Source organism: Musa acuminata, chromosome BXJ1-9 (assembly GCF_036884655.1).
Source record: "Musa acuminata AAA Group cultivar baxijiao chromosome BXJ1-9, Cavendish_Baxijiao_AAA, whole genome shotgun sequence".
Taxonomy (NCBI): Eukaryota; Viridiplantae; Streptophyta; class Magnoliopsida; order Zingiberales; family Musaceae; genus Musa; species Musa acuminata.
In genome coordinates, this window is record NC_088335.1 from 13,346,798 (window position 1) to 13,360,783 (window position 13,986).

Here is a 13,986-nt window from a genome sequence, read left to right on the forward strand (position 1 = left end):
GTTGAGGTTTAACTCGATAGCTTATCTTCAAATCAACGATCTCACCGAGGTCACCAATCGAGCCATCTTTGAAGGATTGAAGAAGAGGGTTGTTAAAGTGAATGACATATGGGTGGATGAGCTATCAAGCATCTTGTGGGCCTCTCGGACAACACCTAAGACTGACACGGGAGAATTGTCATTCAACCTGGCATTCGGCACCGAGATTTTTCTATTGCTTGAGATAGTCTTCCCAACACTTTGGATTGAGAGCTTCCATAAAGAAATATTTGAATAGGGACTTCGAGTCATACCCGACCTGATCGAGATTGAGAACATAAGGCTTTCTTCCTTTTGCAAATAGGGGTGCAACTGAAGTGCTAACTGCCCACTACAACCTTCTCCCTCTCTTCCTCTAATGGCCTCCTCCATCTTTAAGTATGTCTTCACGAACTTCTTCAAGCCCATGGTCCAACTCCTCTTGTTCGTCTTCCTGGCATTCTACACCACAATCTTCTCTCTCCTTGTCTTCTTCGCTTTCGTCATCTTCCTTGGCCGCAACCCTTAGCCCACCACCTTCGTGTTCAACCCCTAAGTCATCACCATAGCCGACCTATGATTGGTTCATGTCAACCACACTAATGCTGGTAGCCTTCCCTTCCTCGCTCCACTACACGTGAACACCTCCCTTAGCATATGGAGAAATGGTAGCCCAGAGAACACTTCCGATCTTGCACCCGTTTTAGCAAACCACTCTGTTGAGGCCAAGAAAGGGAAGGGTGGAAGTCTAGAGAAGGGACAGAGGGTCTTCGAGAGTAGTATAGAGTTGGTGACATGCGATCTTTTCGATGGGAGGTGCGTGTTCGACGCTGAGGTACCTGTGAGGTTCGTGTCCTTCATCGATAATTCCTTCAATTGCTTTGGCAATGATGCCCAATGAGGGAGGATAAGACGAAACTTTCTTCTCATCATTTATGAGAAGAAAAATAATAAGTTTTTTTTATGTTCTTTACGAATAAGTATAGAAGCTTATCTTTAACACAAAGAAAAAAAAAGAAGAGAACTTCTCTTAATTACTCGTGTCCAGATGCATATACCTCGTATTACTGACTTAAATATCGAAAGTATCGGATCGAAAAACCTCTTTCGATCTCAGTCTTCATACAGGATGACACATTGGGAGCATGATATTTTCACCTCGAAGACACTTTGGATAATCTTGCATATATGGGTCTAAAGCACATCGGATTGATCAAGATATTAATGATATTTTTTCCTAACAAAAACCAAACCCTATATACTGTGTATTATGTATATGGATAGGGTTAAGACATTGTATTCTTGAAATAATATTTGGAAAAGAATCAAGAAGCCTCTTCACGAAGTGTTGAGCACGTAATCAGTTTCCATCTGGATTATTTTGATCCGATCCGATACCATTCATTTTCTTCGCAAGTGCGTACGAGCGAACCCTTGCCTATCTTAGTCGCAATCGATCGTGACATGGGACCCAGAAAACTTACCAGCTTACCATTGATTGGGGTTTTGCGAGATTCCACATCGCCCAGTGAAAGCTTCCGGGGTGCTTCAACCGGATGCTCACCAAACAATCAGGGAAGTTCGAGTTCCACGAGATACCACATCACCCGATGGAAGTTTCCAAGGTGATTCAGCCAATTCGTGTCTTTTGGCTCAACCCCGTCATTTCGTCTGGCCTCGATCGCGCATGAAAACAAACGGACGTCAAACCGACGCTGACGCCGTCGGTCTCACGTTCCGGGATAGGAAAAAGACGTGAACTCGGACAGGTGCGCTTCTCGCCCTTCCCGAGGAGGTGAAGGAAATACCGCGAGCAACTCCAGCGCTTTGGCCTCCCTCATGGCGGAGCCGATGAGGGTTCGCGTGGAGTTCGAGGACCGCCGCCTGCTCACCAAGTCCCAGCGGAAGGACGGCCTCCGCCGCTGCTGGATCCTCCTCGGCCCCCACCTGCCCACCGTCGCTGACCTCGCCGCCCACCTCGCCCGCACCTTTGCCCTCAACCGCTCCTGCCCGCGCGGCATCCGCCTCTACGTACGCCTTCCCTCGCGCATCTCCCTCCTCCCCATCAAGAAACATTGTAATGATCTTGAGCTTTAAATCCTTAATATCGGCTCATAATGGCGAAATTTTCTTGGTGCATTCCTTCTTCTCTCTTCTTTTTGATCTATTGTCTAATCTTTTCTGACTTTTGTGTATCTTTTTGTTTCTTGATGTGTTTCTAATTCTATGAACTTTGTCGTCGATGCTTCTGATTATTATTATGGCCATCATTATAATTGTGTTTCAAATGGACGAAGCAGTAATCGAGTTTCAATTTGGGTAGGTATCCACATTATATGTATATTTTCTTAATCTATTTTTTCTCCTACTACAGATGGATGAATTTGTCTTACCTCCATTTGAATCAACCAGTATCTTCAGGGACAAGGATATCATCAGGTATGCATTGTTTTGACTATTTCACTTTTCAGGAATTATGAGATTCACTGGCACAAGTATCGCAAGGACGAAACTATAGGTCGAGGGTAGTATTCTCATCTATTTCTGCATATTGGTCCCTCATGATGTGTAGACTATATTAAATCTGACTTCAGAGGATTCTAGTATTGGTCTTCATTCCTCACAAAATCAGCTGTTGAAGGTGAAGCTATCAACTATGTTATTTCTGTAGCTTGCTAGAGCATATTCAATAATTTAGCCTGAGATCCAATCTAGGTTAAGCTGAATTATTTACAGTTATTAAATGATCATTTTGTACATTCTAGTTTAACCAATTCCTTTGGTGCAACTTTTTCTTTCACTTGCTTTGAATCAGTAGAACTCCTGATGGTTTCAATCCTGACAGATCATTATGTTACTCTTACATCTTCTCTTGTATAAACCATTTATAAGCTGGCTCATGAGAAAAGGTTGAATCCTTGATGTATGTTTTAGTTTCCAATTTCAATGACACACAGGCTTTGGTTACAGTTTAATTATGTCGTTTTAACTATATACGTTAATTCTTTTGGAGTGGTGTTCTTTTTTCCCTGCTCAGAAATGTGCTGCTTCAGTAGTGAATTACTTCCCTTAAAATGCCTATGTACAATATGGTAAAGCAATCATGAGACTGTTCTAATTTGTTTTCTAATGAACTCATCAGTTAGTAGCATCGGTGTATATTTATCATCAATTGTCGCTCGTCATCTTGTCTTTAGAGTTCCTCTGTTTGGCAACCTTAGCGCTTTTACTCTTACTTTCTCTTTTTTTTTTCATATTTTTTTTTCTAACAAGGGATTTGACTTTATACATTATATGTTGTTGGTTTCTTCTCATGATATCTAGTAAATTGATACCCAATGAAGGCACAATGACATAAGTGAGGAGAAGGAATTTATACATTGTTATCCTGTATTCTTGGAAATGCATTTTTTTCATGTATTTGTCATAGTTAGTTTCCATGGCATCATGGCCTCCCATAATGACACTGTGCTTCTTTTATTCTAGGGTGAGCAAGAAGGCTGTTAAACAGAGGCAGCTTCTTGGGACATGTAACAGTGCATATTGCATGCAAGATTCTGAGAATGTTGTGGAAGAAAGCATGCATATTGATAATAACCTTCTCGTTCATCCAGATCTCCCCGTGAACTCATGGACTAAGAAAAGAAAAAAAAGAGGGGGTAGCTGTGATTTTCAACAGAACACAACAAACATCCATGCAATTTTGAGTGAAGAGACAAATTTGAAAAAAAAGGAGCATATGAACAAGACTCAGATGTTGAAGTAATTTTTTTATGCCTTTATCTTTTATCTTTTAGAGTTATGATTCTCTGTTTTCCATAGTTGTCTATGAGTTTGTATCTGCATTGCATCTTATTTTTGCTCAGTTGACCTTCTAACTTTAACTTCATATATTGTTAATCTTATTCAACAGTGCACTGAACATTGTAACATAAGTTTCTCCAAATGTTTCTGTCTAATTGCCTACATGCTGAAGGAATAAAATATTGTAATCCTGGTGTTAGTTCCAGGATTCTTGTTCTACATGTAATCCATAAACATTTTTAACATGTAAACTAGATGGCACATTATTTTTCTTAGTTTGATTAACTTGTTTCAGTACTGGCAGAGATGCTGTTTTTGATGGATGGATAATTCACAGGCATTTCTGAAAGAATTTCCTGAAAGAAATATCATAGCAATCTGATTGAACAACCTAAGACTTTAATTACTTGAAAATCGGGATCTTAACAAACTCTTGGACATGCATTAGGCATTAAGGTCATATATATATATATATATATACATATGTATGTGTATACATGTATACAGATACATGTATATGTACATGTACACACACACTTACTCATATATATATATATATATATATATATATATATATATATATATATATATATATATATATATATATATATATATATATATATATATATATATATATATATAACAAATTTTATCGTCCTACTTAGTTCTTGATTCATTTCATTTTATCTTACATGATAGTTGCAGGGGAAGATTTATATAATTGACCATAGTGGAGGAACCTCTAAGTACTAGGAGAAGGACCAGGGGCAACTTGATCTTTTTCCTAGTATGAGAACTGATAAATTGCTCCACTAGGAGAAATATACTCTTGTCTTGTTGTAAATATTTCTTTTAATTAAGTCGCTTCTTATTCTTTGATGAAGGAGGAAGAAATTAAATCGAAGCAACACTGAAAAGCCTATCATAACTGCTGAGCCAGATGAGAATGTCCTATTCGAAAAGAATGAACACTTTGTTCAGAAGAGAAGCAGCTTAAGGAGAATTTTAAATAGGAAAGATGGGACATCTGATGGAGATGGCAGATGTGATTCACTCATTTCAAACAGGCTTCATCAGGCGCATTCAAACTATTGTAGAAATCAGCCTGAATCTCATGCTAATTGCAAGGCAGAACGGGTTTGTTATACTTACATTGCTCTTAAGCTTTTATAATTTTTATGAGATAGTTATCTTGTAAACTTTTGATCATAGATAATGTATAAATTAACGTTTTAGGCTTAAAAGTTTATAATTTCCATTATTTTGGTGTTAAAAGAAATCCTTGGCATGATTTTCAATTCTGCAGTCAAATGACCAGAAGCAAACATTGTGTAGATTACTTTATTTTCTCCTATCTGTTATATTTGTTGCTCTTTCCCTCCTTAAGTAGCTGCTTGGAGTCTGATATATTGCAAAAACTATAAATTTAATGGAGTAAATTGGAAGATAATTCAGCCAGAAGAGATTTCTTGACAGATATTTGTCATAGTTTTGGAGCATTTTTTTATCTGGACTTACCTCTGTAATATTATATATATCTGAAAAGTATGAAGAGTTTCTTGGTGGCTAGCCTTTGGGCTACCAGGTGGTGAAGTTGCCTTTGTGTGTTCTAACAATGATAGATCTAATTTCTTGAGCAGGGCACCCATGTTAGTCTGTTTTAGCTTGCACTTGTTTCCCTTGGTCACTATGTTTGGTTTTATAGCTTAGTTAAGTTTAGAATATTTAAATCTTTATTTATAATTTTTTAGGTCTTTCTCTATCCCCCAATGTTAGTGGTACTATGTGGAGGAGTAGCACAAGGAGATGTAGATGGAGATCTAAAAAATTTTTAATAAAAATTATAAATAAATATTTAGGAACAATAAATTAGATTAAACATATGATTTTTTTTGTATATCTTAATGTATCTCAATAACGATAAAAGATCCATATAGTCAACCCCAAATAGTTCGAATTTATAGCTTTGTTGTTGTTGTTGTTGTATGGTTTTAGACTTAATTTGCTTACATGATTTTTCTTCAACAACAGAGTGAATACCCTTTGCTTGTGGATGTCAGTTTGCTGAAAACAATTTCTACAAGTGACATGCAAGGTGATGGAAGTAAGATAGCAACATTGGTAAACAACTGGGAAGTAGCAGTATCAGTCGCAAGTGCTAAGGAGTCGAGTACTCATGTCACAGGTATCAACAAACTGTCTTCAGTATGAAATATCATTTTGGCATCCGATTCAGTTTTAGAATGTAGCTGAGTTGGCGTTGTGACAAATACAAAATTTCTTGTCTTGTAGAGCCCATGCCAAATTCTGACTGGGGGCAAATGCAGCCGGGTTTGGGTGAGAGAATGAAGACTCAGCTTCAAGAGAATAGATGGGATTGCTGGATAGCAAATAAGATTAGTGCAACTCCCTGGCCATGGGCAGTGAGTGGGAGAGGTGCAGTAGCGACTGCTGATGGATCTTTTGGAGGAAAATGGGGCAATCAGGCTCCTGCCAAGTATGTTACTAATCTCAAATCTTCCAAATCTTAGTATTTTATGATCTTTGTTGCCCAGATCAATTTCATTTATGTATATGTTTTAGTAGTATGTCAATACGTTAGGAATCTGAGTTCTGGAATTTGTTAGGGATTACGCGAGTAGTTTAAGCTAAATCTGGGCTCCTTTTGTTTAAAAATATCATATTTTCTGCATGAGAGATAATGTTGAAATGTGATGTCTGTTTTCTTCTCATTTTTGAACTGTTTGTTTTGATAAGTTACTGTAGTAACTTCTGTTTAATTTACGTTAAGTACCGATTTGTTCTCTCGTATTAACTGTAATTATAATTGAATATCGCATAATCGAGGATTTATGTGCAGTAGCCTAAATTTGATCTATCTAGAAGAATGAAATTGATGTGGGATCAAAATCAAATAAATGGGATTTTTTGTGATATAACAAAATTTTCATCAAAATAAAAAAAAGGGATAAATCCACAGATAGGCTGAGACCATTATGCTCAATCCTTGATAACCCAAATCATAAAGAAACATATATTAAAGATAAGGATCCGCTCTCTACCAATGAAAAGAAAGCTCACAACAGTACGCAAAACATATCCATCCACATAACATCCTTTTGCAATTTAAAAGATGGCCTTACCAATTACCATAATCATAAGATTTGGCCACCACACAGAGAGGCCTTTTCCTATGCACTGCCATTCCAAACGCCTCCTCCACATCCAACTCCTCTCCCTTTCCCAGCCGCGCCTCCCCATCGAAGCAGTACAACAGATTGGCCAAGACCAGCTCCACCACCGCCAACCCGAAGTTGATGCCCGGGCAGCTCCTCCGGCCGACAGGGGACGAACCCGAAGCACTCTCCCCATCTGACGTCGCCGTCTCCGACATCGCCACCGCTCGAGAACCTCTCCGGCCGAAACTCCTGCGGGTTGCTCCAGCTGGCGGGATCCGTGCCGATGGCCTTGGCATTGACGAAGACTCTCGTACCCGCGGGGATCTCGTAGCCGCCTACGGCGCAGGCCTCGGTGGTCTCGCGACGCAGCAGAAGCGGAGCCGGGGGGTGCAGTCTCAGGGACTCGTTGATGACCCGCTTCAAGAAGGGGAGGTCGTGGAGGTCGGTTTCGTCCACCGTACCCTTCTTCCCCACCGCATCTCGCACTTCTTTCTGCGCTCGAGCCATCACTCTCGGGTTCCTCAGCAGCTCCGTCATCGTCCATATGATGGTCGCCGCAGACGTTTCGGTGCCGGCGGTAAATATGTCCTACCAAACGAAAATTTTGTTTTCTCCGTCATTCTCGATGTGTGTGTGTGTGTGTGTGTGTGAGAGAGAGAGAGAGAGAGAGAGAGAGATCGCGTTCATGAATGGAGAGGAAAGAAACGGTACCGTGAGAAGACCCTTGATGTGATCCATACGGCCGAAGGTGTTCCTCTGCGTTGGATCCTCTCGCAGCCGAAGCAGTACCTGCACCAAGTCTCAGTGCTCCGATGTGCAGTCTCCTCTGAGGTGCTCCTCGATCACTTGGCTGTAGATATCATCCAACTCCCCGAACACCCTCTCCACCCTTGCCCGAAGCCCGTCCAACCCATGAATCCACCGCAACCACGGGAAGATGTCCCCGGCGCAGAAACCCCCCAGCACGCTCTGCATCTCCTCCAGCACCCGATGCAGCCTCCCGCTCCCGGCGGCTTCGAACCTGTCGCCGAACGCCGCTCGTCACGTGACGGCGTTCGTTACCGACAGCACCATCTTGCTCAGATCGATAGGGGACGACGACGAAGAGGGAGCGAGCCGCCGGATCGAGGCAACCAGAGATGCCACCTCCCGCTCCCTGACGCCGCGGAAGGATCGTACCCGCTTGGCGCTAAGCAGCTCCACCATGCACACCTTGCGCGCCTGCCGCCAGTACTCCCCGTGCGGCGCGAACGCCACGTCCCGGAGGCCGTAGGACAGCCTTTCCGCCGCGTACAGCGCCGGCCTGCCGGCGAAGGCGAGGTCGTGGGCCCTGAAGGCCTCCCGGGCGACGTGGGCGGAGGAGATGACCACGGTGGGGATGGAGGCGAGCTGGAGGAACATGAGCGGGCCGTGGCGCTCGGCAAGCGCGCGGAGGGTGAGGTGAGGATTTGCCCCGACCTGGTGGAGGTTGCCGACGACGGGAAGCCTCCACGGCCCCGGCGGCAGCCTCGATCTCTTCCTCCTTCCTTGCTTTATGAGGAAGAATAGGAGAGGAAGGGAGAGAAGAAGGCATAAGATTACGGCCACCATTCTAGTCCTTGTTGCAGCAAATTCTGGTGTGAGATGAAGGGCTGATTCCCAAGTTTCAAAGACGAGGAAGCAAAAGCTAGCCGGCAGAGCTCGCGAGGAAGTACGCTCGCAGCGCAAGAGCTAAGAAAAAGAAGTAGCTCCTGACACGTGTTACCTGGTTGTTACCTGGTTGTCTACTACTTGACATGTAATTAGTGGTCAATGGGGTTACGTCGCCACTGCTATTCAATCATCCATCTACTTGTAAGGGAGGAAGTAAGCATGCAGCGTACAGAGCCAATGATAAGAAGTCGTTCCTTACATGTGTTAGCTTATTATCCACTACTTAGGCATATGTGGTGTCAATGGGGTTACGTCTCGACTACTATTCAACCCCTCGGTCGAGAGCATTCGAGAGGCCCGACCGGCGCCTCTCGTAAGGCCGCAAACTCTTGGGGAGCAGATGAGGGGATAAAGCCATGGTCACCTTGCGCCCGCCTCCCCACCTTCCTAGAATCGCTGCCGTGTCCTCTTCGCACTCCGACCCTTCCAGGGCCGCGGGCAAGATCAAGCGCCTCGTCCTCACCAGCGAGGGCCGGACCAAGCTCAACACCGCCCCCGACCGGGACTTCTACGCCTTCCCCCGCTTCGTGACCCACGTCGACGCCGCCTTCATCTCCGCTCTGACGGGGCTCTACCGGGAGCGCCTGGCGCCGGAGTGGGCGGTGCTGGACCTCATGAGCTCCTGGGTGAGCCACCTGCCGCAGGAGGTAGCGTACGAGCGAGTTGTCGGCCATGGGCTCAACGCCCAGGAGCTGGCCAGGAACCCCAGGCTTGACTATTTCTTCGTCAAGGACCTCAACCGTGACCAGGAGCTCCAGTTCGAGGATTGCAGTTTCCATGCGGTGGTGTGCGCCGTCAGCGTTCAGTACCTGCAGTGGCCGGAGAAGGTACGGTTCGACGATTCGAGTACATGATGAGTTTGAATGTAGAGTTTCATGCACGGGTGCTGCTCGGCAAAATGCCCCACCGGAGTTGACGTCAAACTAGGTCTCTAAGTAGAACGAACAATAGCACTTCCGCATACGGTTTGCAATTAAAACAAGCTCGCTTCCGAACGTAATATTTGGAGTCCCATTTCAAAAGCTTTGTAGGAATCACAGTTCTTAATAGTTGGGAGTTACAGCACCTCCTAACATTTGGAATAGTAATTTATTCATCTTAATCCATTTAATCTCTGACAAATCTTATAGATCAGGAGAGACTGCATGATGATTCCATGGCACTTCACACTGATGTATGAGAAGAACACAATCATATTTATGATGGATGAGTTCTAACATTGAGCTATGCAGTTTCTTGTCGATGCTGGTTTGAAGTCAACTTCAAACTACCAATTAGAACTTTCATTCCTAATCTGTACTAGCATCCACACCCATGAAGCAGAACTGTGATCATCTGCATGTGACTCACTTGTTGCAGGTATTTGTCGAGGTTTTTAGGGTTCTCAAACCAGGTGGGGTGTTCATCGTAAGCTTCAGCAATCGTCTATTTTATGAGAAAGCAATCAGTGCATGGAGGGATGGGAGTGATTACAGCCGAGTCCAATTGGTTGTGCAGTACTTCCAATCTGTGGATGGATTTACACAGCCTGAGATAGTCAAGAATGTACCACCAAAGGCTGATGCTTCACTTCTTAGTGGAATGATGAGACTGATTGGGTTATATAGGACGGATCCCTTCTATGCAGTGATTGCGTATAGAAATTTCAAGCCAGTGTATGAAGAAGCCGAATGAAAATTCCTAGTAATATAATGGTCCTCGTTGTATTCTATCATAATGCAAATAATTGTACCTTTTATGCTACCTTGGAACAAAAATCATAAGAAGGAAGTTAATCTTTCCATTTCAATTTCATTAATACTAATTCAGGAATCAATTTGGGTTCTAAAGAAAAGCACATTTATTAACCAGTGGAAATTAATCCATGCCCAGCAATCCTTCCCAATACCAAGCAATACAAATTGAACTGCCATGTACCAAATCATCATCATCCATTGCTTCGATTAATCTAATTGACGCCATTAATATTCTTGCGTCTTCTTCAGATCCTCCGCAGCTTGTCTTTCACGACGACGGGGTTGGCCTTGGCGATCGCCGCGCGGCCGTGCGCCTTGTAGTCGAACGCGCACTCGTGCGTCTCCGGGAGGCGGTGCGCCGCGCAGAACGTGCTCCCGCACCGGCACTCGAACCTCGCGCACAGCCTCACCTTCTTCTTGCACCGCCCGCACCGGTCCGCCGCCTTCGGGGGCTCCTCGTCCCGGTAGGAGGAGGACTGCGCGGCCGCGACCTTCCGACTCCCGGCGTCGGACTCCGCAGCGGCCAAAGGCGGCCGCATCTTCTCGAGCTGCTCCATGAGGCAGATGTCTCGGTAGCACCAAGAGCACAGGCCCCGCGTCGCGGGGCTGCCGACGAAGCCGCAGCCTCTGGCGCAGGGGGGCGGGTTCTCGCGGTGCTCTCCGGAATCCATGGCGACAGAAAACCCAAGTCTCTGCTGCTTGGAAGCAACGCAAGGCATAAGAAACGCGAGAGAAGAACATGCATGCACATCAAGAACATGGGAAGAAGAAGGCTAAGGATCTTACGGCGAAGGCTTTGATCTGAGCTGTGGCTTCAGCAAAGACTCGTCGGGAGAAGCAAGAAGAACGAGCGAGAAGTCGTTTGCATGAACGACGACAAGGGCGGTAACATATACAGAAGATTTACTACATAGTCCGAATCAGATTCGGACTTTTCCTAGTTGGATTCGGATTCCAAAGCCTAATGGGGTGAGGATTTTGTTCCAATTTGTTTATATATTCTTTACATCGGGTCGGATTCTTTAGTAGCCGAAATCCGGACCCGCCAGATTTTGACCTCCCCATCCAAACTCCCACTGCAAACCCGATACTCGTCATCCTTATCCTCCTTCCCCGAGTCGACCCGAACCGCTAAACTGCAGACACTCCTTTTTAAGAGGTAAAACAAAACTTTGGTTTGAATAATTGAAGGAAAAAAAAATTAGATTAATGAAAAGTGAAAAGAAGAACTAAACTGAATGAATGTGTAGACAAACACTCGATCTTTTATTTGGTTCCCATCTCATCTTCTCCAATTCGAATTCTGGTGGTCTTTATGTGACAAGCATTTTGAAAGTGCCCATCTTAGCACCTTAATTTTGCTCCTCCTGGTTTCAGCCAATAATTCAATTTCTTTTAGATTTCTCCATTTTAATCTATGGATATTACTGCCAAGACCATGGACAATTACTTGAAGGATAGAAATTATTCGAAGAACAAGGGATTAACTATGAAAAGAAGCTGTAGGGTATTAGGATCTAATTTTTCGATAAGTATATTATTTTGTATCTTAAGAATTTGTAGAGGACATAAAGAAAATTTGTTTTTTAAAAAAATTTAAAATTTTATTTGATTATTTTTATATAATGAAGGATATGAGTTTTATCTTACATTGATTTTTCTGATTTATGTTTAATTGTTGATCTATAGATTTTTCTAAAAAAATACAAGACATGTATCCACCAATATCATATTCTAATATATCTCAGACTCGATCCAAAAAGAGATACTCTAATTGGTCAAATGGAATGACAAGTGATTGCTCAAATTTAGTAGCACTCCAACATGAGTCCTTTTTTTTTTTTTTTTTTGAAAAATAAAAACTTTTTATTTATTGATGAAACTGCTAAGAGGATTAGGCAGAGAGCTTATCATATCAGTCATAAGAAAAGAAGAAACCTAATCGTTCTAACGAAATTAGCTATATTATGTATGAGATTTACAATTAGAGCTCCTAAACATATGACTAAGATGAGCAACATTAAGCATTGTAATCAAGAACTTAAGATGAACACCAGTTGTTGGTCAATCAGAATGCCTGATCATCTACATGCCAAATTCTTAAACTAATCAACTTTTTCAAGTCAATTTAGAGACACCAACCCTTTTTTTAATCAAACAAGAAATGAAATATAATAACAAGTCACATATGATGAGTGCCCTCATCCCACAACACTCACCAAATCTACATTTTAATCAATACACCCAATCATCCCCATATGTCCCTACTAAAATCACATTGATACATTCCATTTGTCCCAATTACATTACAAACCAAACATGGAATTCCACTACTAGCCCTTTAAATATACTATTTTAGCCCCATCCCAAATCTTCAAACCCACACCTTTCCTACTATAATTTTATTTTATTTTATTATTTAATTAGACTCCAACTGTTAGTCCTTCATATGTGTACATCCTCTCCTTCATTCATCTCAAATCCTTATTATAACTAGTCCTTTAAATTTATAATTATTTTTTGAAAAATATTAAATAATAGAATGCCCTTTTGAAAGTCCCAAACCAAATCTTCAAACCCACACCTTTCTTACCAATATATATATATATATATATATATATATATTGGTTCATCCCCTGCTTCAAGCCAACATCTTTCGGAGACTCTTCTTCATTCCTTCCCCGCTCTGACCCTCTCCTATTATTTCTTTTATTTACTTTGCTATATCAAAGACTAGAAGAGGAGGGGAAAAAGAAGATGCCTTTTTTACCTCCTCCCAAGCCTTCCACCCAACCCAAAAGGGTCACCGGAGGCGGAAGCGCCAAGCAGCGGTGCACGGCGCACGCGCTGCCGGAGGCGGTGGCGAAGTACCACGAGCACGCGGCGGGGCGGAAGCAGTGCTGCTCGGCGGTGGTGCAGGAGGTGGCTGCCCCGGTGGCGGTGGTGTGGTCGGTGGTGCGCCGCTTCGACAAGCCACAGGCCTACAAGCGCTTCGTGAAGAGCTGCCGCGTCGTGGTCGGCGACGGCGGGGTGGGCACGCTCCGTGAGGTGCGTGTCGTGTCGGGACTGCCGGCGACAACCAGCACCGAGCGGCTCGAGATCCTGGACGATGAGCACCACGTGCTAAGCTTCCGGGTGGTCGGCGGCGAGCACCGTCTCGCCAACTACCGGTCCGTCACCACCATCCACCCCGCGCCGGAACCCGTCGGCCACGCCATGGTCGTGGAGTCGTACGTGGTGGACGTGCCGCCGGGGAACACCAAGGATGACACCCGGGTCTTCGTCGACACCATCGTCAGGTGCAACCTCCAGTCCCTGGCGCGCACCGCCGAAGCCCTCTAACGGCACCGCCCTGAGGGGGGGGAACCCGTAATTACGTCATAAGCCCATGGAGTGTTTCGTCTCTGTGGTCATTATTTACTCGTTTCTTGTTTTTGTTTTTTTAATGTAGGAAAAAAGTTGTAGGAGTCTAATGAAATCCCTGTAAATCTTGTCATTTTATGTACTTTTTTTTTTTCCTTTTTTGATCAAAATAAATTAAAAGATTATTTGGTTGA

The 13,986-nt window shown here is 43.5% G+C and overlaps 4 protein-coding genes and 1 pseudogene across 5 annotated transcripts; 3 read left to right on the plus strand and 2 right to left on the minus strand.

The window, feature by feature from the left end:
• The first annotated feature begins 1,729 nt into the window (after nt 1–1,729).
• On the plus strand, nt 1,730–8,891 carry LOC135593327 (coilin-like). 2 transcript variants are annotated; one of them, XM_065083291.1, is made up of 7 exons: nt 1,730–2,049; nt 2,393–2,457; nt 3,505–3,548; nt 3,633–3,780; nt 4,707–4,959; nt 5,854–6,007; nt 6,115–8,891. In XM_065083291.1, exons 1-7 carry the CDS (start codon nt 1,858–1,860, stop codon nt 6,351–6,353), a joined length of 1,095 nt encoding a protein of 364 aa, XP_064939363.1. In that variant the 5' UTR covers nt 1,730–1,857; the 3' UTR covers nt 6,354–8,891. The 2 variants fall into 2 exon arrangements, with proteins under 2 accessions (XP_064939363.1, XP_064939362.1); XM_065083290.1 differs by having other exon boundaries at nt 1,731–2,049; nt 3,505–3,780.
• Nucleotides 6,834–8,591, minus strand: LOC135593326 (cytochrome P450 71A9-like; annotated as a pseudogene).
• Nucleotides 8,892–8,902: 11 nt separating the features above from the next.
• On the plus strand, nt 8,903–10,482 carry LOC135593328 (uncharacterized). Its single transcript, XM_065083292.1, has 2 exons — nt 8,903–9,520; nt 10,053–10,482. Exons 1-2 carry the CDS (start codon nt 9,050–9,052, stop codon nt 10,365–10,367), a joined length of 786 nt encoding a protein of 261 aa, XP_064939364.1. The 5' UTR covers nt 8,903–9,049; the 3' UTR covers nt 10,368–10,482.
• Nucleotides 10,483–10,609: 127 nt separating this feature from the next.
• LOC135593330 (zinc finger A20 and AN1 domain-containing stress-associated protein 2-like) lies at nt 10,610–11,463 on the minus strand. Its single transcript, XM_065083293.1, has 2 exons — nt 11,216–11,463; nt 10,610–11,124 (listed from the first exon to the last, which is right to left on the minus strand). Exon 2 carries the CDS (start codon nt 11,098–11,100, stop codon nt 10,675–10,677), a length of 426 nt encoding a protein of 141 aa, XP_064939365.1. The 5' UTR covers nt 11,101–11,124; nt 11,216–11,463; the 3' UTR covers nt 10,610–10,674.
• Nucleotides 11,464–13,103: 1,640 nt separating this feature from the next.
• Nucleotides 13,104–13,907, plus strand: LOC103998322 (abscisic acid receptor PYL4-like). Its single transcript, XM_009419766.3, has one exon. The coding sequence runs from the start codon at nt 13,187–13,189 to the stop codon at nt 13,769–13,771; it is 585 nt and encodes a 194-aa protein (XP_009418041.2). The 5' UTR covers nt 13,104–13,186; the 3' UTR covers nt 13,772–13,907.
• Nucleotides 13,908–13,986: the final 79 nt, after the last annotated feature.